This window comes from Coregonus lavaretus, assembly GCF_964263955.1.
Source record: "Coregonus lavaretus genome assembly, chromosome: 12".
Taxonomy (NCBI): domain Eukaryota; kingdom Metazoa; phylum Chordata; class Actinopteri; order Salmoniformes; family Salmonidae; genus Coregonus; species Coregonus lavaretus.
This window is the reverse complement of record NC_139999.1, coordinates 45,127,708-45,155,651: the sequence shown is the minus strand read 5'-3', so window position 1 is coordinate 45,155,651 and position 27,944 is coordinate 45,127,708. Positions and strand designations below refer to the sequence as shown.

General features: G+C 44.3%; 1 protein-coding gene across 1 annotated transcript; it reads right to left on the bottom strand.

Moving 5' to 3' along the window:
- Positions 1–116: 116 nt before the first annotated feature.
- Positions 117–27,870, bottom strand: LOC311137962 (msx2-interacting protein). The gene is made up of 15 exons (XM_084172594.1): positions 27,639–27,870; positions 23,899–24,219; positions 20,675–21,160; positions 20,242–20,405; positions 19,796–19,996; positions 19,477–19,628; positions 19,252–19,377; positions 17,456–17,569; positions 17,236–17,349; positions 17,040–17,140; positions 8,995–16,894; positions 8,792–8,875; positions 8,453–8,647; positions 2,857–3,015; positions 117–1,373 (listed from the first exon to the last, which is right to left on the bottom strand). The coding sequence occupies exons 1-15, from the start codon at positions 27,719–27,721 to the stop codon at positions 1,242–1,244; spliced, it is 10,332 nt and encodes a 3,443-aa protein (XP_084028720.1). The 5' UTR covers positions 27,722–27,870; the 3' UTR covers positions 117–1,241.
- Positions 27,871–27,944: the final 74 nt, after the last annotated feature.

Below are 27,944 nucleotides of genomic sequence, written 5' to 3'. Positions count from 1 at the left end.
ACTGTTAGGAATGCAGAAGTAGGCCTTTACTGAACAGATTATATTTATACAATGTTCAAACATTTATTTCAAACAGACAGCATCTCAAAGAGAAATAACAATGACAAACATCCAGATGAAATAAAAGAGCTCATTTAATGTTCAAGTTTTCTGGATTGTTTTTTTATTGGAGTAACAAAATGTGAAGTGCCCTCAGCGAACTCCACACGAGTTTGCCAACCTGCTGTGTTAGAAGCATTTACTCCACAAAATCAAGGGGTTTCCCTCTGCGTCCTTCCTTACAACCCCAACAATCCCACCTTACCATCTTGTATTTCCACGGTTGGTTGGTTGGAAGTCTCTCAGTGTCAAATTGTCCCAAGTTCCATTTTGTCCGTTTTAAATATTTAAAATATTTACAGATTCCAGTACTCCAAAACTCCTTAAATCCCACTGTTGCTCGTATAACGCGGAAACAGGTGGAACGGAAGAGCCTTGTCTGGTTTGAGTAGAGAGAAAATGGAACAGCAGAGCTGGTGGAATCAAAGGGGTTTGTTAGGCTGACCCTGTCCTCTCTACAAGATCTGAGTCCCAAATGGCACCCTATTTCCTTTGTGTACTACTTTTCACCAGGGCTTTAAGTAGTGCACTATGAGGAATAGGGTGCCATTTGAGACATGCCCTATTAGGGTGCCCTAATAGTATTTTGAAGTTAATGCTTTCTCCTCTATGGGAAAGGCTGGAAAATGACATTTGTTTAAATACATGTTGAAATGTCTATTTCTTTTTTTTTCATTGTTGTACAATGACTTCTATGATCCTTTCTTATGAAGAATTGAAAAATGAACCATAATCATTAAAAGATGAAGGAAAAAAAGGCCACACAGTTAGTCACTCATTCTTCTTATTCATCAAACATCCAGATTTTTCTTCAAAGTAACTCCCTACGTAAAAATAAAACTCCCCAATAAATACAAATACAGCAGGAAAAGAGGTCCAATAAGAATGGACACATAGGGCTCTGGTCTGATCCATCCCTGAGCTCGCTCTTTTGAGAAGGACAAAAATACCAGGAGTGACAAAAAAAAAAAAGACTTGATATGGAAAAGGGAAAAGTTCCAACAGGACGTTATTCCTACATGTTCCCAGTGTCTCCAGGAGCAAAGATCCTGCCATTCCTCTTGGTTCCTGAGGCTCAACGTTAAGTACGTCCACTGAAGAGAAGAGGCTTTTCCCTTTTCTTGCTGGGGGGGGAGGGGTCGTTAAACGGAGGTGATGACGATCATGAGGTGAGGGGAGATATTAGAGATCCGGTTGAGGAGGTCAGGGGCTAGCCGGGATAAGTGGCTCTCTGAAAACTCGCATGGTGGGAATATCTGCAACACATAGGCAGGCTGGAGAAGAGAGATAGAAATGGATCAGAAAGACTAAACGATCTAAAGACACTTCTAAAATGTAAAAGAACTCCCATTAATGCCAAAACGTTTCATTTGGCTCTATACGCCAGCATTTGAGATCAAATGTTTTATATTAGGCGACAGTAAAGTATGTTACCTTTTATTTTAGGGTATTTTCAAACATCTGTTTTAGCATTTAGAAATGAAAGCGCTTTACATAATCCACCCATTTGAAGGTGTCATAAGTACTTGGACAAATAAACTTAGTGTATAAAATTCAGTCAAAAGTTTAGTATTTTGTCCCATATTCCTATACGGTAAATAATGTATTGTGTCATTTTGGAGTCACTTATTGTAAATAAGAATATAATATGTTTCTGAACACTTCTACATTAATGTGGAAGCTACCATGATTATGGATAATCATGAATGAATGAATCGTGAAAGAAAGTTAGAGGCATAAATATCATACCCCCGAAAAAGGTCATGTTTTGGGGGCTTTGTGCATCTACATTTCTCACTCCTCATTATTCACAATTCATTCATGATTATCCATAATCATGGTAGCAGCCACATTCATGTAGAAGTGTTCAGAAACATATTATTATTGACAATAAAAATGACAATACATTATTTACCATTCATTTCTATTAGGCACAACATAATCCGAAACACAAAAGAAGCTGCAAATGCATCCAAAAAGTTTGTAGAGTCACAAGCTTTATTTTTTTATTTATTAAAAAAGGTCCAATGCAGCCATTTTTATCCCAATATCAAATTATTTCCAGATAACAATTAACTACCTTACTGTGATAGTTTTCAGTTTAAAAATGGCTTCTTAGCAAAGAGCAATTTCTCAAGCAAGAATTTAGCTAGGACTGTCGGAGTTGGGAGGGGAAAACGACCTGTTATTGGCAGAGGGTTTTGGAACTCTTTCTTATTGGTCTATTAACGAATTTACTGCCGCTGGTGATGTCACCAGGCAGGCCAAAACTCGATCCCACCAAAACAGGCTGACATTTCAGACAATCTTTTAAAACAGCTCTTACACTAAAAGGGCATTATCATCATTTTCACAGTATTATTACAACCTCAGAGTGGAAATGTATATAAAAACACAGGAAAATGAAGTTTGACTGCACTAAAAGTGAATTTGTCCAAATACTTATGACACCTTCAAAATGGGGGACTAGATACATAAAGTGCATTATTTTCTAAACTGTAAAACTGACATACCCTCAAATAAAAAGGTGCCATACGGTACTGTCGCCTCACATAAATTTGATCTCAAATCCAAAATGCTGGAGTACAGGAGGCAAATTAACAGTTTTAGCTTCACTGTCCAAATAAATACGTAGGGGCGTGTATAACTTCACATTTACAAACAAATTAAATTTGATCAAAAACAAGGAGTGGCTGAAGGTTTTCAAAAACAGACATCGATAGTAGCAAACACCTAAATAGGCAGACTGAGACCCACCTGATTGGAGCCTGGGTTGGGGACATTGATGATGCCTGCAGCCAGCTTGGCCTGCAGGTAGTTGATGAAAGCGGTTCTTAGGGCCTGGGTCTGGTTCAGGACATCCTCCTGGTCCCGTCCACATGGCAGAGCGAGCAGGAGACAGAACTCACTCTCCCCCTGCAGTAGACAGAACATAAATCAAATTAGAACAAGGACGTGATGTAGATGAATGCTAGAAATTCTTCCTTCATTATTTGACCATTACTTAAGTTGCCGAGTGACTAGGTTATAAGTGAAACATTTTCCTGTTCATGTAGCATTCACTAACTTGCTGTTTGCCTCTACTTGAACTGGGCCAAAAAGCCCCCCATTCAGTCTTATTTTTTTAATCATCACTGTATGTCTAATAAATCACGGTTTATTTAATGAAAATAACTCATATTTTTAATCATTCTTTCCCTGGTCCTCTTTTGACCATTGAAATGCTCAGTGATTGTGTGTGCGTTAGGAAACTTATTTGAAGACATTTACATACACAGGCCTGATTGATAGGATGGTCTAGAGCCCACCCCCCTTACCCAGATGAACAGTCATTGGTCTATTATAATCAGATAAGATTGTGACATCATGATAGGGCTGGGCGATATGGCCATATTATATCACAATATTTTTCACATTGTTTATGGTATGATGGCATTTTATGTTTATGAATAATAAAAGTTCTACATTTGCTTCATGAGTTGTGCATGACCCTAGGGTAGCAACCCATACAGTGCATTCAGACATTTACTTTTTCCACATTTTGTTACATTACAGCTTTATTCTAAAATGTATTAAATTAAAATTAATTTTAGGATTTTTATTATTTTTTTCTCAAATCTACACACAATATCTCATAATGACAAAGCGAACAGGTTCAGAAATGTTTGTAAATTCATAAAAAATAAAATAAATATCTTATTTACATAAGTATTCAGACCCTTTGCTATGAGACTCGAAATTGAGCTCAGGTGCATCCTGTTTCCATTGATCATCCTTGAGATGTTTCTACAACTTGATTGGAGTCCACCTGTGGTAAATTAAATTGATTGGATATGATTTGGGCTCCCGAGTGGCGCAGCGGTCTAAGGCACTGCATCTCAGTGCTTGAGGCGTCACTACAGACCCCCTGGTTCGATTCCAGGCTGTATCACAACCGGCCGTGATTGGGAGTCCCATAGGGCGGCGCACAATTGGCCCAGCGTCGTCCGGGTTTGGCTGGTGTAGGCCGTCATTGTAAATAAGAATTTGTTCTTAATTGACTTGCCAAGTTAAATAAAGGTAAAATAAAAAATAAAAAAATAGGAAAGGCACACACCTGTCTATATAAGGTCCCACCGTTGACAGTGCATGTCAGAGCAAAAACCAAGCCATGAGGTCGAAGGAATTGTCCGTAGAGCTCCGAGACAGGATTGTGTCGAGGCACAGATCTGGGGAAGGGTAGCAAAAAATTTCTGCAGCATTGAAGGTCCCCAAGAACAGTGTCCTCCATCATTCTAATATGGAAGAAGTTTGGAACCACCAAGACTCTTCCTAGATCTGGCCGCCCGGCGAAACTGAGCAATCTAGGGAGAAGGGCCTTGGTCAGGGAGGTGACCAAGGACCCGATGGTCACTCTGACAGAGCTCCAGAGTTCCTCTGTGGCGATGAGACAACCATCTCTGCAGCACTCCACCAACCAGGCCTTTATGGTTGAGTGGCCAGACGGAAGCCACTCCTCAGTAAAAAAGGCACATGACAGCCCGCTTGGAGTTTGCCAAATGGCACCTAAAGGACTCTCAGTCCATGAGAAACAAGATTCTCTGGTCTGATGAAACCAAGATTGAACTCTTAGGCCTTAATGCCAAGTGTCACGTCTGGAGGAAAACTGACACCATCCCTACGGTGAAGCATGGTGGTGGCAGCAGCATGCTGTGGGGATGATGATTTTCAGCGGCAGGGAGACTAGTCAGGATCGAGGGAAAGATCAACGGAGCAAAGTACAGAGAGATCCTTGATGAAAACCTGCTCCAGAGCGCTCAGGACCTCAGATGGAGGTGAAGGTTCACCTTCCAACAGGACAACGAAGGGGTCTGAATACTTTCCGAATGTCGCGGGTCAAAATGTTTGCAAACCACTGAGCTAGCGTGAACAGATTGCTGATTTGCTGTACATCTATAGGATTGGGTGCAGCACAAACGTCAAATTGTAGGGAGATAAGATTGCCATAAATATCTAGCTCCCAAAAAAATAGGTGATCAAGAATATTAACTGCTTACTTTGCAAGCTCACCAGCAATGGGGCATCAATCAACAATTACTAGCATAGGCCTAGCTACTGGTCTTTTGTTACGTCAAAATTGCTTGAAATCAATAATTTACTTATGAAGCTTGTATTTGGAATTTGTTAAAATTAATTAATTATTAATCAAAATGTGTTAAATACAAAATAATGAAAAGGGCTGTCTGGTAGCATCAATAAATAGACAAAAGATTTTACTTGAAAAAAAAACTTCACTCAACTTGCTTTTAGAATGCGCGACTTGGACTTGACCAGTTCTGCTTGGGACTCTACTTGAGACTTGTGACTTGAGACTTGCTTGCTACTCGAATAATAGTGTCATGGTCCCACCTCTGCAAACTAGCAGTTTGCAGACAGTAAGATACACAAACTAATAGTATAATTATAGAACGCTTGTGGATTTATATTAAAAGGCAAAGTAGAAAGCAGCATCGTTGTAACCGATCCGCACATCAATACCGGTATATGGTAAAATACGGTATACCGCCCAGCCCTATGTCCTGATCTGGGCCAAAAACTCCATCCTACCTGAACAGGATGAAATTCCAGGCATTTTTTTCAAACAGCTCTTACAAAAAAATGGCATTATCATCATTTTCACAATTTCAGAGTGTTATTTCGACCTCATAGTGTGAAAATAACAAAACAACTGGAAAAGCACATGAACTGCACTGCCCCTTTAACACAATTTAGGATGGACTCTAGGGTTCAGCGAGGTCTGGAATGACACATCATCCCATCGTATTATAGCCGTATCAAGTGTAGGCTATTGTTATTTAATCTTCATCATCTGGGTAAGCACATTTGCAACATTCTTTCTTCCATTAGGCTACTTTCTGACAGTTTCAGACAAAAAAAAGAGAGGAAGTAACAGGATTTCACTTAGCTAAATCAGAAGAAAAGATGGCTGCCTTGGTGCGAAAGAAAATCACGTCTTCGCCGGTTTGGCAGTTCTTTGGTTTCAGGCCGAAGGATAAAGGTGAGCCAGCAGACCTGACCCAAGTCACTTGCAGAATATGCAAAAATATTCAGGGAAAAGGATGGACAGACTACAAACCTCCGTCATCCTGCAGAGTTTGCTACTCTGGGGGTGAACATGTTGGTGTTCCTTGTTATAAAGAATGTTATAAATAATCATTTGTTTTATCTGATTGTATATTTAGGACTTTTAAAGTTCGATAGGCAAAAGGCATAGCCTAAGGCCTATTCGTTTTTAGCCTAAGCCAATGTTCATTCAAGTGTTAAGGAATGTTATAGGCTAAATAATTTGATTGTTGTTGACTTTTATATAAAATGCACAATTTGTAAGCTATTCAAAATAAAGTTGTTTGAAACAACTCGGGCAAGACTCATCATTCATACATTTTTTTGTTCCCCCCTTTTGAAAGTGCTGCTGTGGGAGCGTAGCCCTTTACACTCGTACCCTTTTGTGGGTTGTGTGGGTTGACTGACAGACGTTCTGAACTTGAGCACCTCGTGCGACAAGAAGTTGCCCTCATCCCTTCTGCTAATTAGGCAACTTTAGCACATTTTGGGTTGTCTAAGTGAGGGAAATGCTGTAAATTAAGAGGACTCTATGCATTTTGAAAGATGAGACGTTGAGGATTATAATAAATACCGCTTTGATGTCATACAAGCAAGCCAAACCCCCGTGAGTCCAAATGTGCACTTCACATAAAACTTGTCATATACAGTGTCATCGTTTATGAGCACTATGTTTGATGTACAGTTACAAGATGACATGGCGTAATATCCTTGGTTGTTCTGAAGAGAATGAGTCTGTTGGTCTATTGTGAAGAAAATTTGACGCGGCACACTAACCTGAATGCACTCATGACTTCTTTGTATACACACCAAAATTATAATCTGTTTCACTGAATTGCATTGTGAAAGCCTAATATCGTATTTTAGAACTTAGCTAGTCATGTTGACCCATATTGCGATTTATATTTGACCGGTTTGAGGGCGGGGATGCAAGTGAGCTTGCTTTAGTTTCTCAACGGCACAGCTAGCAGAGCTCAGAAAAGCACTTTATAGTTGATGACTGAGTTATAAAAGTGCATTGAAATGACTTAGGAACTGTGCAGACTTTGGAGGTGTGGCCACTTGGAGACACCAGTTACACCTTTCACTTAAACCCTTGTCATTTTATGTCTTATGTTGCACCTACCTCACATGTTCAGATTTCGTTAACAAATGCGGCGAAAAGTACAGTAAATGTAAAATACACATAAAATCAACAGTGTAATGTTTTGATTCAGTCTTGTGTCAGGTGAACTGTTGTGCCCTCACCTTTAGTCTAATAATTTCCCCACAATCTCAAAACACTGTTTCCTTTCATGGTTATGCACATGCTTTTCATATTTATTCTATAAGAAACATTTCAATTTGGCCCTATCCATATAGGCCAATTCCCACGAGTGTAAAGGGTTAAGATTGCCCGTTGCACAATTCAAGGACATTAATAAAGACTGAGAATATTATAAATATTAGTTTATAAGTTGAATTTGTCAAAGTAACATTTACTGCAACTTTTATTGACAGTAGTCTATGTGTAGGCCTATATTATTGGCTGTTTGGTTTGCAAGGAGGGGTTTTCCGACGGCACAATTTATTTTGCCTACACTTTGGTCAAGTAAAGCAGAAACGTACCAGGTTTGTTTGAACTTCCTATTCCATTAGTCTATCTTGCGATTGTTTGTTCCCTCTTTCGTTATTACTATACTATGTTTTTATTTAGGCTATTCATAAACAACTTTCTGAGATGGCCTATAGATTCAATCGATGGTTGATCATGAAAGAGTAGGCTATGCCTAGGCCAACTAGTCACATTCAAATTGAATGGGGATTAGGGAGAAAAAGCAAAAAAGATTTTAAAACAATTATCCAGACAATTGAGTATCCTCTGCAAAAGGCCCATGATCATCTGACATAGGGTCTAACGTTTTTTTCCCCCCTCTCTTCTCCTATCTGACATCTTGCGCTGCTTTGGTGCTCGCCGCTCTTTCTACAATCTACATTGTTGTCCTGCATTATGTTAATAGTCTTAACTACTTAGGCTATGGCAATTAGGGAATAGGCAATTTGGCATGTCGCCCTGCTGTGTGCTCACTGCACTGCCAGACTCCGGCAGTGCAGCCAAGTTCACTTATGCTGAACCATCGTTTGTGACATCACGATGTCATCACCATTGTCGACGGCCGTCAAACATCGTCGACAGACGATGCAATCATAAAAATCGCCCAACCCTAATGGACTCATCCCAATGTAAACAATTCAAGGACCAGAAACTTACTGTCATTCTTCTAGCCACACCATCCAGTTGTGACGCCTCGAGTCTCATTCTCTGGACGATCCGAAGTAGCGCTCCTCCCTCTGGTAGGGGCAGTGACCGTAGAGCCAATCCTTTGTTGCCACAGACAAAATGCAACTGGACAGCAGCCTGGTCATTCTTCAGTGCCAGCAGCCCTTGCCACACTATGGGGTACTTCTGCTCAAACAGAGAAAAATGATACAAAATGCAATTTATTCTAAATATCTCTCTGGCCCTGTTAAGTTGTCTTTGTCCGGTTTTACCCTCTACTCTCTCTAATTCACTCTTTATTCCCCATTTCCATTCGTCCAAGTGACTCACCGTGAGCAGCTGCACCATGTTCACAGGTTGCTGTCCAACTTGTTTCACCTTGACATCAGCTTTTGACTGGCTGGGATCTGCACCCTGAGGACCAGAACAAAGCAATTTTTATATAAAGAAGTTGGTTTTCAAACATCATTCAAAACTCTACCACATTATTAAATTGTGCAGAGATAAATTACATTGAATAGGGTTTAACTCACTAAGGCAGAAGTGATGTTGAGAGGTGCCTGATTGACCCCAAAAGGAGCGGTCTCAGTGATCTGGGAATGGATGGCCCGGGTGTTGGTGTACATTCCTGGATACTCAGAGAAAGAAGCTCCCGTCCCTGATGGCAGCAGCTGCACCCTTTGCGGAGACGCCATGGTGGCCATACTTGGCCGAATTCCCATCATCCCATCCTTCAGAGGAGAGTGTGGCCTCTTGACCTCCTGTGGCTTGGCATCCTTCTCGGACACACCTTTAGACAGCAGATGTGCCCTGGGGGACATCGACGAGGTGATGTTGGTAGATGTTGAGGAGGGTGGGCCAGTCTCTTGGATGTGTCCCTGGTGTGGCTCTGGGGCCGAGCGCTCTCCCTGAGGGTGGTGCATGAGCACACGCATGTCCCTGGGCGACATGTACGGGTCCAGCTGCAGCCCGCTGAGTAGAGCCCCGCGGGGATCCGCCTGCATAGTCTCTGGTTTCAGCTGGGTGGCAGATTGTCTTCCTCCGGCCTGATGGAAGCGCCTGGAATCGTCTTGCTCTCCCTCGTGGCCCCTTACATTCCCAGGGTTAACCTTGAGGACCATGTCTCTGCCTACCGCCTGGGGCGAGGTGGGGCGTTGCTGGAGAGGACCGGACCAGGGAGAGGCAAGAGGGTCTCCATGCATCCCGAAACTCATGACAGATAGGGGTGGCGTGTTCACCCTGACCTCTCCTTGGACAAGGTGCCCCATGGGGATTGCTTGGGAGGCACGATGGGGTGACATCCTTCCAATGCCACCGTGAGCACTGTGAGGTTGCATGATGACAGACTGCTCAGGGTGGTGGCCACTGGTGACATACTGCTGCATGGCGGGCAGGCCAGAGGGCAGCATCCCAGGGAGGCCTTTGGGAGAGGAGGAGCCGATGGGAGAGGACACTTTAGTGAACGGAGAGTGTGGATGGCCTGACTTGCGAGGAGAACGGGGCTCCTGTTTGACCCCACTGAGATGCGAGGGAGTTCTGTCAGTGGCCGAACCGGGAACAAAGCCTACGTGGTTGCCAGCCGGAGAGGGCAGGTGGGGGCTTATTGCAGGACTTATGGCAGAGGTCCAAGATGGTTTACCCCCGTCAGCGTTCATAGCATCAGCCCCATCCACTTTCTTTGGATGCTTCAATAACATTGTGAACTCTGGATGATGGTAACCCATCACTTGTGGACTACTAACTGTCTGCTGGAGCCTCTTCACGACTCCTCCTTGAGGCCCTGATGGGTAGGGAGATTCTAACTTTTCCATACCAGTGTTTTCTTGTTTAATGGAAGAAACCGTTTGTTGCGTCTTAAGATGCCCATGGTCTGTCTGTATTGGAGGACACTGGGAGTGGGTATATATCTCCTGTTTTATCTGGGGCATGGACACTAGCTGCTGAGATTCCATGTCAACTACAGTAGCTGGTGGGATCTGGCTGATTTTGGCACTTATCCTCTGTGGTCCCTCCTTGATCTGCCCTGAGTGACTCAACACCACCACTCCCTCTGAGGTATTCACCCTTAGACCTGGGCTAGAGCCTGTACCCAGACCGGAGCTCTCAACCAAGTACCTCCCAGCACTTCCACCCTCCTCGCCAACTGATGGTCCGTGGTACGAACCACTGTCCCTGTCCTCCATGCTGGGCGGCCTGTATGTCTGCTTGGGAAGTGGCATGTCCACTAAGGGATTTCTGTCAACTGACATATTAACCTTCTCCATGTCAGGTGGATTGCAAACACGACTGATAACAGAGGTGGCAGTGGAGGCGATAACAGAAATGACTGACTTTGACTCAGGGGATGGTAGTGAGGCAGGGGGCCGGACTACAGGCTGAGCTGGATGAGATGACAGCCTGTTGTCATTAAGAGAGGTCTTACTAGGCACAGCAACCATTGGGGTATTACTTTCAGGTAGGTGTGGCGGATCCCTAAGGGATGAGGTGGCCAAATTGCTAGGAACAGAACTACTGCATGGGACTGGGAGTGAAACATTTTTGTGCTTCATGAGAATCCTACGCAAGTCACTGATGTTATGCTCAGTCTCCATGGGCTCAGTGTCAGGGGGAATTGCTGGGTTCTCAAAGGGAGCTGCTGATGCTCTAGGAGAGGAAGGGACACCTGCATCCTTGGATTGGTTGAGCCAATCTGGTGGGGAAACTGGGATCCTGCTTAGCTGTGTGGGTCTGATGTTTGGCCGGGTTGGGGGTGGAGAAAGTGAGGGTGAGATGCACTCAGGTGGTGGTGGTGGTGGTTGTTGTTGTTTTTGAGGCTTGGGGAGAATGGGACTTTTGGTTGGGGGGCAGACAGGTTTCAGATGTTGAGGTGGAGGTTGATCTGCAAGGACTGGAGGTAACTTCGATTCTTTAGGCATGTCTATAGCCTTAGGAACCAAATGCTCAGTTTTAGGCTTCCAAGAGGTGGCTGTAATGACACCTGCAGCTGTAGTTGAGGGAATACTGTCTAGAACAGGCTGTGCATTGGACGGTATTCTGTCTGATGTGATAACAGAGGTGCTCTCTGGTTCCGATGTAATTTCTTTTACAGCGTCCTTTTTGTTAGATTTTTGGCTCTTAGACCGTTTCGGTGTTTTAGCTCTGCCCTTAGCACCCTTCCTGGGTGTGGTTGGGAAAAAGGACTCCCCCTGAATAGGGGATGTGTTAGTCGCAGGTTCAGCTCCCTTGGTCGGCTGGACGAAGGTTGGAATCTCTGGGTCTGAATCCACAACAGCACTAATTACTGGCTCTTGAGGCAGAGGGACGGGTATATCCTCACCCATAATCGAATCAATGGCAGCAGCAAGCTCATACTCACTAGCAGGATTGGCAGGTTTCTCTTCCTCAGTCTCAATTTTTAATTCTGCAGATGGTGGGACAAGTGGAGTTGGTGACTCTGCTGGGAGGGTTGGGTCTGTCAGTTTAGCAATGTTCTCCACAGCTTGCTCCAGCTCCTGTTCCTGTTGTAGCAAAGTTTTAGGATCTATTGGAGGTTTAGTATCTGGTGTGCCCTCATCTTTATCCTCGTTGCTAGAACTCACATCTTTTCCTGAACTAGACTCTAATAATGGGTCATTAGTAGATTCACCTGGTTTGGTCTTTTTAGAAGAATCATCCTGATTTTCAGGTTCCTCATCCCCCATTTGAAGCAAATCTTTCACCTCAGTAACATTTAGTCTGATCTTGAGGTTCTTGAGGACAGGAGATTTTGGAGTCCGTGTCAAGCGTGGAGCTTTTCCTCTACCACTCTTCTCCACTTTCTCCAATACAGGCTGTTCTTCCACGACTGGTGGTTCAGACTCTTTCTCACCAAATTTAGTTCCACTGGCTTTCTCGTCAATAGGGTCCTTTTTCTGCCTGTCTTTGTCTCGTGATTTCTCTGTTCCTAGTTGTTGCTTGACATTCTCCTCTTTCTTTGTCACAACAGTATCTTCTTTACATGAGACAATGGAATCCTGCATGGCCAAACTGTCCTCTATAAAATCCATCTGCTGAGCAACATCTTCAGGCGGCTCAGTTTTGTCCCCCTTCCTACTTGATCCAGTCGCTGTGGGCATGGGTAATTGACTTGCCAACACTTTATGACCATGAGGAGAATGTCTGCCTTTTGACACTTTTGAAATTCTTTCACTACTCTCTGATTCATTCGAGTCTGTATCTTTGGTCTCCATTTTTGATCTATCCCCTTTAGCAGTTAACATGTCCTCTCCTTGTCGCCGATTCTTAGGGGGACGTCCCCGCCTTGAGGTGATCGGTGCAAGGGAATCCTGCTCTAATGGTTGCTGAGAGGCTGCTTCCTTGTCTTTGTCTCCACCTCGCTTCCGTGCAGCGCGGGGTGACTCAGTTACATCCTTTCCAGCCCCCTTAGAGGCATCTTCCTCAACTGGGGTGGCATACACAGATTTCACATTTCTACGCCTTGCTCTTCCAACAGATATACTCTGCTCTGTGCCATGCTCGGGGTCTGTACCATGTATGGGAGACTTGCCTGTGGATTTGGAATCTGAGATTCCCTTTGAAGACTCTGCTCTAGGGGATGATGCACGTTTTGTGCGTTCACTCTTGCGTGTAAGTGGTTTCTCTGAACTAGTTGCTGAAACCAAAGGAGTCAGTGGGACTTGAGTAGGAGACTTACTCTTTTTGTTCTTGGACTTCTGAGGTGATGAAATTGACTCATCACTGGTTTCATTATCAACAAGCACCTGGGTCTGATTGAGTTCAAGTTTCTTTTCCACCTCTGTATCGTCAGTGTTGGTATCATCTTTTGAAACCTCCATCTCCTCAACAGGGTTAGGTGGTGTGGAACTTAACAATTCAGGTGGTAATTCAGGTGGTGCCAGCTCAGGCTCTGGTACAGAACTACTCACTGATGTTTCATGAAGGCAGTCACCGCTGGAAGACTGCTCAGGGTTCAACATTTTAATATTCTGAGATATCTCTTCAAATTTCTCTTCACTAGGGGATTTTTTTACTTTTCTCACAGAACGGATGGGCTCAGGGGCTACTAAATTAACAGAAGCAGCGGGCGACATCTCATGGGGAGATATTTGCAGGAGGGGAGGGAGCTGCTCATTTTCTCTGTTTTCTTTTGTGAAAGGTTCTTGGGCAGCTGGCTCTGGACCCTCTGGCTCTGGAGTAAACATGTCACGTGTTTCCACTGTTGGAGACATCTCTTTGGGTGGAAGGGGTGGAGACATCTGCTTGGGTGGAGACATTTCCTTGGGTGGAAGGGGTGGAGACATCTGCTTGGGTGGAGACATTTCCTTGGGTGGAAGGGGTGGAGACATCTGCTTGGGTGGAGACATTTCCTTGGGTGGAAGGGGTGGAGACATCTGCTTGGGTGGAGACATTTCCTTGGGTGGAAGGGGTGGAGACATTTCCTTAGGTGGAAGGGGTGGAGACATCTGCTTGGGTGGAGACATTTCCTTGGGTGGAAGGGGTGGAGACATTTCCTTGGGTGGAAGGGGTGGAGACATTTGCTTGGGTGGAGACATTTCCTTGAGTGGAAGGGGTGGAGACATCTGCTTGGGTGGAGACATCCCCTTGGGTGGAAGGGGTGGATACATTTGTTTAGGTGGAGACATCTCCTTGGGCATAAGTGGGGGCTGGGAAATCATGTGGTTCTCAGCAGGGCTAATAGGTTTAGTCTCTGGATCCATGACCGGTTCTGAGGTTTTAGGTAACTGCAGAGGTTGCGGTTCTGCCTCAGGTGACTTCTCCACCCTATTACCATCTATGGAATCTGCTCTTTTTACTTCATGTAGTTGTTGGTCTTTCTGCTGTTGTAGCCGCGTGAACTCCAAAAAGCGGCTATGGAAGAGGACAACTGGTTCTGTGTCAGGCTGCCCATCTGCCAGGCCTTGCTGACCAGTTTGTTGAGCCTGACTTTGCTCAGGGTCCTCATGCTTTCGCTCAAGGTGCTGAAGACGTCTTGAGTCCTGCTCAAAGATTGAGCTGTGAAGGAAACGGGAGGCAAACAGTTCCCTGCGTTCATGTTCCTCTGGCTTGGGCTTGGACTCTTCCTTCCTGTCATCTAGTTTGTCTTCAGACCCACCACTGCGAATTTTCTTCTTCCTCTGGTACCAAGACCCTGTAGGCCGTGGTGCTGACTCAACCTTTTCAGTATCTTTCCTACTGCGCAAACCAGTAAAGTGTGAATCATAGTCCAAGAAAGACCAGTTGTCCTCCCTAGAGGAGGACAGAGACTTTGCTCGCTCTAGCAGGGCCTTGGTATCTGGTGTGATAGTCTGGTCAAGTGCAAAGGAGTAGAACTTCATCCTCTCCAAGGTGGCAAGCTTAGGGTCTGAAAATCTGTCCACTCGTTGCCTGTCAGAGAAAGGCATAGAAGTGGAAGGCATAGGAGAATGTGGTTTGTGTTCTCTATCCTCTTCAGAATCGGATCGTACTTCCCCAGGCTCCAAATCATGTAAAATTCCGCACTCCAAACGCTTGCGATTGTGTGTATTTTTTCCAATGCCTCTGGAGAAGTTTAAGTCGGGTAAAAAATCTTGCTTGACTCTGCTCTCCCAACGTTTTTCCCGCTCTTCTTCACTAAGTTGTAAAGGAGTGCTTGGCTTGGACATTTGCGTTGTATGTGTCCTTTTGACTGCCAGCTCCAGGTCTGGGTGGCTTTTATCCTCTGTTTTAACCTCCCTGAGATGTGACGATTCCGCAAAGTCCTCTTCAGCATGATGAGAGAAGTGTTGCAAGCCTGGAGATGCAGTGTTGTGCCACTCAGGATCTTCACTCTTTTGCCGGAAGCTCCTGTAGACGCGGTCTCCCCTCTTGGCACTCATATCTGCGTCAAATTGCTCTAGTTTCTTGAGTTTATGAGATGGGAAATTATCTGTGACGTCTTGAGGTGGCTTGCCCACTTCATGTACCAGACTGCGGTGTTCAAGGTCCTCCGTTTCTAAGCCTTGTGGACTTCCAGGTTTTTCTTGTTTGTCTGGCTCCTGCAGCTGTTGGTGGAGCCTCCTTTGCTCCATCTGTTTGCGGTAACTCTGGGAAAGGTCAATATCCAGAGGCTCTTCCTTGACACCCTTGTCATTGTCCTGTGCACCATATTTGAAAGGGCTCGGTGGATCTTGATCTCTTGCATTGTCTTGGTCCATGTTCCCATCATGGGAGAATCTTCTGGACATACTGTGGCTAGGGTGGCGTTTTGAGTCCATAGGGTCCACGCTCCCCTCGGGCAGCTCTTCCTGTCCTCTCATTACAGGATCCTGACCCTCTTTATGACTGCCAAGAAACGCCAGCCTCTCTGTTTTGGATCTTGAATCCCTCCGCTGTGAGTCTTTTTGCTGAGCCTTACTGTCGCCATCAGTCGCTTTTGGAAAGGCAGTGCTAGCTCCAAAGTCTGGGGCTTGACTCCCTTCCTCAGTTTCCAGCCTTCTCCTCTTCTGCCGAATGGTCCTCCCACTGGCATCTCCAAAGCGCCTCTTTCTCGCAGCTAACCGATCAGAATCCGCTGATGGATCTTTCCCATCATTTCCAGTGTCAGATTTTTGGTGTTTCTTGGATCGTGTTTTACCATCCTTGTCTGCATTCTCACCTTTCCCCGACTCAAGTCTCTCACTTTTTACAGGCTCATGGCGAGAGGTTGACGTTGTCGGATCTGAAGGAGGAGGGTCGTCGTCACCTTTATATCTCTGTCTGTCAAGGCTGTCTTGGTCCGACACCTTTCCCCTTCCAGAGCCTCCATCCAGGCTGGGTTCTAGCTCTGTCTCAGATGGTGGGATGCTGGGAGATTGCACCTTTCCTTTCCTTGACTTACTCTTCTCCCCCTTTTCTTTGTCACCTTTCTCCTTTCGTCTCCCCCGCTTGCTCTTCTCAGCCCCAGCTCCACGCTCACGCTCAGGTTCGACAAGGTGGGTGTCTTTTTCCAACCTCTCACTCTTAGAGCTGGCTCCATGTTCCAACGGAGGAACCTTGTCAGTCTTGTCAAAGCGTGGTGGTGGTGAGAGTGAGCTGCAACTACCACTTCGCTCAGAGGACTGGCTGTAGACCCGTCGCTCTGGATCTCTGGGAGCACGCTCAGATGGTGAAGGGGAGGCAGAAGGGGTGATCGGGCGCCGTGGATGAGAGGGGCTCCACATGCCGCGGTCTGCCTCAAAGCGCTCCCGCTCTCTTTCTCGCTCCCTCTGGATGTATGTGTATTTCCGAATGTCCTGCTCAAAAGGATCTCGATAATCCCTGAACTCCCGGGGGTCCTCGTGGTAGCGTGGGTCAAAGTGTTCTCCCTGGTAGTGCTCCAACTCCGAATACCGCTCACGGCTGCGGGCGGGATAGTCTCGTCGAGGATCTTCGGGGTAAATGGTGCCAGGGGTGCGTGCATTCTCAAAGTAGGCTCTTTCTGCTGAGAACTCATGGTATGGAGGTCTTGGTCGTTCCTCTCTGTAAAGCAGGGGGTTGTGGAATAAGAGAAGAAAAAAAATACGAACATTGAAGTGAGATCCATGAAGTACACCAGAAAACAGTAATTCAAAGTATTCCCTCTAATCAAATGCATTCACCTCACATAACAAAATGTGAACTTTACCGTCTTTCAGTTGGAATTTCGTAGAAGTCTCTAATGTCTTGCCCAGAGGCCTGCATAGCGCGATAAAAAGCCATCTGACTCTCTTGGCTGGCAAAATCCACCTGCAGACAGAAAATAAATCAACAAATTGCCTCCTTTCATCTGGTTTACTGTGAAAGTGTCAGTTACTAATACGTTAAAACTCATTTAGTCATACCTTTATTTTGTTGCCGCCAATCTTCCAGCCTTTGGTCTCCCTGACAGCTGCCTGTGCAAAATCTGTGTTGTTATACAATATGAGAGACATCCCCTTTAACCTGTCAAACACCACCTATAGGAAGAAAAAGGAAAATCATGTTTAGAATAACATGTCTAATATAGTCTCATAGAATGTCAGGGACTTCAAAAACATTGGAGGGGGAGAAAAGAATATGGACCTTGACTACATGTCCATAGCGGCAGAAGTGACGTGTGAGATATTGCTCTGTGATGTTGGAAGCCAAACCGTCCAGCCAAACACATGTTGTGGGCATACTCTTCCCAAAACCCAGCTGCAAAGGAGACAGAACGAGACAAGGATGTAGAAACAGTAAAAATAATTGCTACGGTTAGTTCAGTATCACTGAACTCAATTCCTTTTGTACTAACGTACAGTGCATTCAGAAAGTATTCAGACCCCGTGACTTTCTCCACAGTGTTATGTTACAGCCGTATTCAAAAATGTATGAAATTGGTATTTTCCCTTAATCTACACACAATACCCCATAATGACGAAGAAAAAACAGGTTTGTAGAAATTTTTGCAAATGTATTCAAAATAAAACTGAAATACCACATTTACATAAGTATTCAGACCCTTTACTCAGTACTTTGTTGAAGCATCTTTGGCAGCAATTACAGCCTTGAGTCTTCTCAGGTATGACGCTACAAGCTTGGCACACCTGTATTTGGGGAGTTTCTCCCATTCTTCTCTGCAGATCCTCTCAAGCTCTGTCAGGTTGGATGGGGTACGTCACTGCACAGCTATTTTCAGGTCTCTCCAGAGATGTTCGATTGGGTTCAAGTCCGGGCTCTGGCTGGGCCACTCAAGGACATTCAGAGACTTATCCCAAAGCCACTCCTGCGTTGTCTTGGCTGTGTGCTTAGGGTCGTTGTCCTGTTGGAAGGTGAACCTTCTCCCCAGTCTGAGGTCCTGAGCGCTCTAAAGCAGGTTTTCATCAAGTATCTCTCTGTACTTTGCTCTGTTCATCTTTCCCTCGATCCTGACTAGTCTCCCAGTCCCTGCAGCTGAAAAACATCCCTACAGCATGCTGCTGCCACCACCATGCTTCACCGTAGGGATGGTGCCAGGTTTCCTCCAGACGGCTGGCATTCAGGCCAAGGAGTTCAATCTTGGTTTCATCAGACCAGAGAATCTTGTTTCTCATGGTCGGAGTCCTTTAGGTGCATTCTGGCATACTCCAAGCGGGCTGTCATGTGCATTTTACTGAGGAGTGGCTTCCATCTGGCCACTCTACCATAAAGGCCTGATTGGTGGAGTGCTGCAGAGATGGTTGTCCTTCTGAGGGTTCTCCCATCTCCACAGAGAAACTCTGGAGCTGTCAGAGTGACCATCGGGTTCTTGGTCACCTCCCCGACCAAGGCCCTTCTCCCCCGATTGCTCAGTTTGGCCAGGCGGCAAGCAAGTCTTGGTGGTTCCAAACTTATTGAATTTAAGAATGATGGAGGCCAGTGTTCTTGGGGACCTTCAATGCTGCAGACATGTTTTTAGTACCCTTCCCCAGATCTGTGCCAGGACACAATCCTGTCTTGGAGCTCTACGGACAATTCCTTTGACCTCATGGCTTGGTTTTTGATCTGACATGCACTGTTAACTGTGGGACCTTATAGACAGGTGTGTGCCTTTCCAAATCATGTCCAATCAATTGAATTTACCCCAGGTGGACTCCTATCAAGTTGTAGATGATCCAATCTCAAGGATGATCCATGGAAACAAGGATGCACCTGAGCTCAATTTTCAATTTTGTTTTATAATTTAGCAAAAATGTCTAAAAACCTTTTTTCGCTTTGTCATTATGGGGTATTGTGTGTAGATTGATGAGGGAAAATACCATTCATACATTTTTGAATAAGGTTGTAACGTAACAATGTGGAGAAAGTTAAGGGGTCTGAATACTTTCCGTATGCACTGTACATAACTACAGGTTAGGGAAATATAGATTTAGGAATAATACCTTGAGCCGGTTGCTCCCCAAATACTCTCCATCCATCTTCTTTATAGCTTTGCAGACACTGACAATATCAGAATACTGCACAAAGGCGTATTGAGGAACACCATTGACCTTTTTAATGTCAATATCCTGTGGGAGGGATGACAAAATGCATAAATATTTTAAAACAGATTTTTTAGAAGAGACATTTCACTTGCAAAACCTTTCAGTGGCCTGTAACATGCATACCACAATCTCTCCAAAGCGCTGGAAGATATCAAGGAGCTGTTGGTAACTGGTGGTCTTCTCCAAGTTGCCGATAAACAGGGTCCTAGTCGCCTTGGGGTGGAATTCATCAATCCGTCCATCCAAAGGCCTGAATTCATTCTCGCTCTCTGTTTCTGAGGGAAAGACTTCTATTACAATCACCAAACAAGACAAGTACACTAAACAGTATGTCAATGCACCCTCATTACAATCCCCATCATTAGGATTGAAGGCCCAAGCTCAAATTATGAAAGAATTACAGATATGGCATTACATTTCAACATTCTAAAACGTTTCATACCAGGGCCGTTCCAGGCTGAAACCTCGATCATCATGCCGAAGAAAAGCTTTCCTTTGGAGACGTTGAGGGCTTTCTCTTGGTCTTCCTGCTGTCTGAAGAACACCAGACCATATCGGTCCTCCAAGGCCCCGTGGATCTGCACGGATGTCACTTTCCCATGTTTCTTGAACTCATGGAACAGTCCATCTTTCAAACTTGTGTCTGGAGAGGGAAAAGGACAGTTAATTGATGACCGATATGGTCATGGCAGCTGCATTGTGAAGGACAAAATAAAATGTTATGAAAATCTGAGGGAGAATTGCTTTGATTAGCAAGCTCTACAGCTCACCATGGCAGAGAAGTATGCTATTTATTAGTGACCCCCTTCATAATGTCATGGTGCACAGAAAAGTGCAGCCAGAATGCATGTTTGTGTATACTGCTAGGTAGTGGTACTTGGTACTCGCCTGTGGAGCGCACTGGTAGGTTCTGCACCCTGATGCCAAAGCTTCTGCGTGGCTCATCACCTTCCATCACCATGGAGCACGGCTGAGAGGGAGGTGCATGTGTAGCAGAGGACTGAACAGAGCGTGCATGAGACCCATCACTTGAGCTGCTGTTTGAATCGCTGCTGCCAAACGGACAAATGTGAGGAAAGAGGGGGAAATGTTCACGAGGGTCTTCAGCTAACATTATTAAATAAAGGGTACATCTGTATGCATCTCAGGTCAGTGAAATTCTCTCCATAATCCTACAGTGGAGCAATGTATTTTAAACTGTTCTACAACTGGGTAAATTGAATATGTTCCCATCTCTTGCACACATCTACAACACAGGCTAATTGACTGAATTGTGCTCCATCCATACAAACATCCACACCATCACAAAAGCACATCCTACCTGCCACTGCCGGTACTGCTGGTGCTGCTGACAGAATCAGAGCTAGAGGACCTACTGCGGGACCTAGAGCGTGGACCTCTTCCTGGGGAGAGGGGGGCTCTTTTGGGGGAATGGGGGGCTTTGGGCGTTTGCCCCGTGGTCCTTTGCGGGGAGGGATGTCGAGACTGTGAGGAATGAGATGACCGACTGCGGCGATGGTAAGTTCTGTCAACACGACGTCCCCTGTCATCTCGATAGGGGTCGCGGCGCACAGCACTAGACAAGGTGAAGGGATCTCCTCGGATCCTGGACTCAAAATGAGGCTCCGGGGTTTCAAAGCTCCCACCCATAGCGCCGCCACTTCCAGGCCCAGGGCTAACTCCAGCTGCAAACATGGTGCGATCGCGGTAATAGTCTGCGTTGTAGTGACGCTGTCTATCAAAAGTCCCACCGCGCTCATGGTGTCCATAGGGGCTGTGATCATATGCACGCTCCCGGCTCTCTGAGCTGTTGGAAGACACATGCAAAGGATGGATGGAAAGGGAAGAGAGAGGAGAGATAGAGAGGGGGAGAGAGTCTGTTATTGTGACTCCAAAAATACTTATAGAAAAACTTGCAGATAACTATTGGACAGTTCCAATACACAATGACGTTTCAAATAGGCAGTGCACTGTTAAAATGTCAACTTAAAACACACAAACAAAACAGGAATGCTGCTGAGCGCTGGTTCTATAGAAGACAATGGTTTGTGATTCCATTCGGACCAATAGAATACATTAGGGCATTTGGTCAATTCAAATTATGGTAGGTAGGTAGTACATTTTATTATGTCCTCCTCCTCTAGTATTTATGCTGACAGACAATAGCTTGTATACGTTCATAAAATGGGGCAGATCTACTCTGGAGTGGCATAGAGCAAGGTTGGGTAACCCAAGGACATGAAACCAAATATAAGGGCCATGCTAAGACTACAAAATGCATCAATTATTTTCTGTTGGCTAAACGTAGCACTACCGCAACCGTAATGATGAACTGGAAAGCTATTGAAATCTACCGTTTATTATAATGATCCGGAAGCTGTGTCACATCACATTTGGCATTTGTCAAAGTGAACAAGGGAGTTCCAACTCCCTACTCAGATCAAATACCATTTCTGAATCAAGTAAGAACAGGGGGTCTTGTAGGTGAGGGAAATGCTGGTGGACCTGCTAGATCTTAACTAGCCTATATTAAGCCACCTAGTAACTAACTAAGAGGAGCAAAAGCAAAAAAGGGAGGGAGAAAGACAGGAAAGGGAGGGAAAGAGGAAAAAGAGAGAGCAAGGAAGAGAAAGACAAGCCATTGGCACAGATGGTGTCTGCAGAAGCCCTCTGGGCCAAGCAGCTGTGTCTTTTTCTCTAAAAGCTCTAACAATTAGTGCAGGAGACAAGGAAAGAGACAAGGGTGCAAATCTGGGTTAGGAAAAGAGATGCAGAGGGCAGGACAATACCAACCTTTTCCAAAAGCAGTAACCGAACCTATAATCCCAAATACAATATAGGAGGACAGAATGGTGTGAGCAGGAATAAAAATAAAAATCATTCGGAATAAAAAAAAAATGGAGCAAAAATGTTTGTTTTGTCATCATGCGTATAGTCTTCGACGTTGGAGAAGAACACCAGGTGGGTAGGTATCTGAGGTATAATCCACCATTTCTTAATCTCTTCGTTTGATGGAAAAAGGAAGAAAACAAAATAACCAAAGAAATGGATTTCTTATGACAACAATTGATACAGTACTAAAGGTATGATTTGAGTCAAACATAGCAGTGCATTCCAAAAGTGAGACTAGAAATGGGCCATCCTGAAAATATGTCCAATTTGCTTATAGTAACCTAGTATAAAAAAGCAAAAAAGTGTGAGTTGTCTGCATACTGCTGTCCAAAATAGAGGCCGGTATTATTCCTCTTCGAAACTAGGAAGCCAGTTTGCATACACTCCTGTGAAAAACAGTATCGTATCTCACCAAAATTATTGGAACAATCCTAGTCCACTGCAACATATTTAATTCCTTAAGATAGGCCTATTACATATCCCAAGGGCAAAATAGACAGTCTACTCCCATCACTTTGTGTAGATTACATCCTCTTCAGGCTTCATTAATATTCTTTGAAAATGATGTTTCTGTTCTTTGTTCGTAACCCAAACCAAATACTGATGCTGAGAGGATATACAGCTAAATCCACACTGGAGCGGAGTAATCCAGCAATGGAAATGCGGTTACACCTGTGTACATCCTATACCCAACATCCTTACATCCAATAAGGGGGTTACATCCATACTTCCATGAGGCAGGTACATCCAAAATGCATGTCTTCAGTTGTCTTCATGGCCATCTCTCCCAAAAATATTTCCATGGAATTTCTTGATGGGTGTTTTCTGTTACTCCTCAGTTTCTCTTCAGTTCCTGTTGATATAAGCTCCATACTAAATTACAATTATACCCTGTAAAATTGTGTTTCCTTGTCTGAATATGATCAATTAGCGGTGAATGATGTACTGATGGGGCACTGTGATGACACCTAGCCAACTTACATCCTTTGGTCCATGATGTTATTTAAATCCAGACGAGTAGCAGATATCCTTGGTTTGGAGACTTCCAGAAAAAATAGCTTATGTCCAGCAGTGGAAAGGTGGTGAGCGAAAAAATTCAAAAATACTCCGTCTTTTCTGATGTATAGTCCATACGTGAATTAACCTGTCCGAATATAATTCTCAAGAAAATATAGGGGTATTTAATCCATCACAGGCAACGATTTACTTCCAAGGAACGACGATCCCAGGTAAATCGTGGTTAGAATCCATGGTTCGGAAAATCTAATTATCAGAAAATTCACCAGGATAAATTCCAACAAATGTGATATATCCAAACTCACCAGGATATTCCCCACAGGTGTAATATCCAACTTGAAAGCAGGATACGTCTCACACAATAAATCCGAAATTTTGAATGATAATATCTCATACATCCATACCTTTAAATGACCAATAGATTTGCATAAATAATTCACTTAGATCCCGCGAGAAAGGTCAGGTCTGTGCAGACGGAGAAGGGATCGTTTCCTAGGTTACCTTTATATAAAACTGTAAGGACTATATTCCCCTTGTTCTATTAATAACCCAACAAGGAAATCATGTTATTGCGGGATAATACCTTTTTTTTTTACTGACACCCTGATCCCTCAGAGTGAGACCATGTCCACTTACCCATCTCTTATCCGTTCATAACGCCCCTCTCTGGTGTGAAGGGACACTGGGGGGCCAAACACTGGACACACTGCCCCCCTAGAGAATCCTGAAACATCCCGCCCGTGACTGCTCGAGGGGGGGTTGTCATCAAGGCCCCGAACAGCACTAGGGACAGACCCAGGTTCATTGTAGTCAGTGCGTAGGTCCCTGTCCCCCATCTTGTTGACAGCATTGTGAGCCTTCTGTGCACTTTTGATATCCACAAAATCCACAAAGGCTGCCACGCCGCCCTCCGACCCACGCTTCCGCAGGACCTTGACGCTCTCGACACGTCCATAGCTGAGGAGCAAGAACAAAAAGGGAAGAGACGTCACACTTTATTGAGAGGACTATGTACGTGTCCCTTCACTCATGAGCACAATAATATCAGGAAAAAATATATAATTAAAAAGCAAAGAAAGCACAGGAGGCTGCTTTTGCCAGCCAGACAATTACAGTCAAATTAACATTAGTGGAGGGCCAAGCCTTTTGGGACCTTGGTGTGAAAAAAAAAGAATAATGTCTTTGCTCATCTTAAAGGGCCAGTGCAGTGCAATTCTGTTTTTCCCTGGGTTTTGTATCATATTGTACAACAGCTGATGAAACTAACACTGTCAGTGTGAAAAATGTTGATCAGTGTTATTCCTGATAGTTGCTGGTTGAAAATACAATCTACACAGAACCTTCTAATCAGTAGGTTTGCATGGGCGGGAGATTCGGCTTTCCATGGTGACATCAACATGTGGTAAATTGGTTAAAGGCCCAGTATATTCCATGTTCCACACTGAGGTTGGAATAATACTGTGAAAATGATGATAATGCCCTTTTAGTGTAAGAGCTGTTTGAAAAGATCGCCTGAAATTTCAGCCTGTTTTGGCCTGCCTGGTGATGTCACCAGGCGGTAAATTATTTAATAGACCAATAACAAAAGAGAGTTCAGATCCTCTCTGCCAATAACAGCTCGTTTTCAGTTTTCCCCTCCCCACTCCCAGACTGTCCTTGCAAAAATGCGTGCTTGAGAAATTGTTTTGCTAAAATGCAATTTCGGCCAATTTGAATAGAAATGTATTAATTGTTAACATTTAGAGCAAGCGCCGGGGCTCTTAAAAAAACTCCCCGGGTCATAAGATACTATCGCCAATAGGCGCTAAAGCAGTTTGCGTCTGTGAATGGGGTAGAATGAGACCAACTGACAATATCTACAACGCCTGACCTGTAGAATAGCTTTAAAAAGGCCCAATGCAGCCGTGATTAATATCAAATCATTTCTGGGTAACACGCATCGTTCATATCAGTGAGAAACAATTCTCAAAAAACTAAAAAAGGTTCATCCTTAAGAGTCTATTGAAGCACCGGTGCGTCAATCTAAGTAACATAATACAAAAATCCCTATAAAAATATGTCAGTTTAAGCTAGAGATATCTGTTTTGCATGGGCTGCGTTTCAATCCACCGCATCCGCCTATGTCAGCCTTCCGCATCTGCGGAGGAAGGTGGACGAGCTACAGCGGTGTTTGTCAGACCATAAGACATCCTGAAAATCGGTCTCCTCGTTGAAAAAAGTCCAGCGTCCAAACGGTTTGGCCTATAAAACACAATGGTGTTATCCCTTTTGCTTTACGACCCCCACAAGCACCAAGGGACTCGTCTGAAGTCGGTAACGTGCCAACTTCTGTCTGTAGCGTCCGAACCGTTTGGGCTACAAACTAATATGACCCAACTGTGAAAATGGAAGACTCACGAACATGATGGAGTTCTCCATTTTGCTCTACGGCCCCCACAAGTGTCACGGGACTTGTCTGAAGGTCACCCATACAAATCAATGGAAGTACGGAGGTAGTCTTGTGCCAACAAAAATAAGGTGTGAAATATGTATCCCAAAAAATATATTTAAAAAATCCTTTCTTATATTTCCTAGATATAGGACAGATACTGCAAAACCCTATTCCCTATTATTTATTTTTTTGTCTGTCTGTCTGTGCCATTTATGAATGTGTTATTCAATTTGTTTCTATGGTGCGTTTCTATGGGTTACAGGCCAAATTCAATATTTAATCAAATAATGTATATTTTTTATATACCTAAAGGGGTCCTAAAACTAAAATAGCTAAATGCCCCATGGTATGACCATCTTAAAACAATTCCATATGTTAACTTATTAGAAGCCCCCCCCTCACGGCTTAGATTTTTTGTTGTTACTTTATATGGTTAGGGTTCACACACAGCCATATCTCAAGTTACATCGCTTGTTTACGAATTACAGACGGAAGACATTAGCGGCCACCTGTGCTAATTAGCTATCAAGCATACTCCGAATACCTGTGTGTAAGCGTAGATGGGTAGGTGTGCAGGCTTTTGTTCATGCCCTGGTCTAACCACATTGTAGCCTAAACATGAGCTGCTCAACAGGACCTTGATTAAGGAGACTTAGGTGTTTCTGGGCTGGATCAAAAGCCAAGCCTGCACACCCAGGAGCTCTCCAGATGGAGGGTTGACCACATGTTGATAGCATGTGACTAACAGTGCAGTTGTACTTTGAGGGGGGGGGGGGGGGGGGGGTAAGTGCCTTGATCAAGGGCACAACGGCAGGAGATGGTAGGCGTACATGGGATCAGACACAGCAGCCTTCCAGTGCCAATAACGCTTACTTTATCATGTAGGCTACAATAACAGTCATGAAAATGTTGTTAACTGTCATGGAGAAGTCATGGAAAATGTGTATAAACCCTTAACAGTGAATAAATCAGAGGACTCTATAGCACAATGTAATGTGTGCATATCGGTGAACAGTCTAATGGACCGACTTGGAAAAAGACAGCCCCCGCACTTATTTCATCAAGTCAAGCACTGGTTGAAAGCTAGTTCCAATAACCTAGGCTGAAAGTCGCAGATCACGATGTATAATTTTCAGATTACCTTTATCATAATCGCAACAATGTATCTCCCTGCAACTTTCAGTTTTAGAACGTTGAGGGATCCAGTGTGATTGATGATGGTAGCCAACTTTCGGACGATATGAACAGCGAAACATTGCAGGGAAGACGTGTTGAATTATGCAGTAAACGAGCAATAGAAACAAGAAGCCCATATGTTACACGAGAGCTTTCATATTTCACATTACTGGCAAGTTGATCAACTCGCCGCCAGGCAATCAACACGACATCTTTCGCTAGCGAATTATGCTAGCTAGCTAGCTAAAACGAAGCTAGCTTCAGATGAACATGGAGTAACGATGCATTTAACGCAAAAGTTTGATGACCTATGCATTATTAAGTAATCCAGCTAACGATTAATAACAACATGGCCCGTGTAAATTCATAACTAGTAGACGAGATGTCTTACCACATTTTAATAATAACATGAGTTAGCTAGATACCTATCTAGCATGTTAGCTATCTTTCTTGCTTGCTTAACTAGTCAGGCATGATGTAGTTACCTATCAAGTGAGCGACGACAAAATGGTAGCTAACAAACTAGCTTGCGTTCAGTGGCATTTCAGCTTGCTAGATTCCATCAAATTGTGACTTTCTGTATGCAAGCGCCACACTGTTGTGTGTTGGTAAAAAATATCATGGGCAAAGCAAAATCTTCCAAAACAACAGAGGCCATTTGGTGTTGAATGTTGATTATGGCTAACGTTAGCTAGCTCAGCTGGCAAGCTAGCGATTGGACATAGCGCGCGCTACCTCTCCATATCCCTCTTGCGTAACGTTAACTTACCGTTTAAAATGTTCGACAATTTTCTCCTCTCGAACATGTTCGGGTAAATTTCCCACCCAAAGGTGTCTGGTTTCCCGAACCATCCTGTACGTTACTTTCCCCCTTCATACATATGCTCTAGCACGTTTTAATCCCCGCTGGTCGGGAAATCCGCCTTACAAAATGAACGACGAGTGATTCCGTGTAAAAAATATATCTTGGCCTAGCTCGGTCCCAATCCCTCCGAATGTGTGTGTATTCTCCAGAGATAGGGTGCGAGCTGCGCGCTTCCATGTGACGACGGCTTCGTTTCTCATGACTTGCGCG

What these genes read in the sequence shown, in the direction of transcription:
- LOC311137962 (XM_084172594.1), bottom strand. Translation starts at nt 27,721, where the DNA reads ATGGTTCGGGAAACCAGACACCTTTGGGTGGGAAATTTACCCGAACAT. An exon ending in AGCAGTACCGGCAGTGGCAG is followed by an intron (nt 20,406 to 20,674) that starts GTAGGATGTGCT and finishes TCCGTTTGGCAG; the next exon opens with CAGCGATTCAAACAGCAGCT. An exon ending in TCAACATCACTTCTGCCTTA is followed by an intron (nt 8,876 to 8,994) that starts GTGAGTTAAACC and finishes TCTGGTCCTCAG; the next exon opens with GGTGCAGATCCCAGCCAGTC.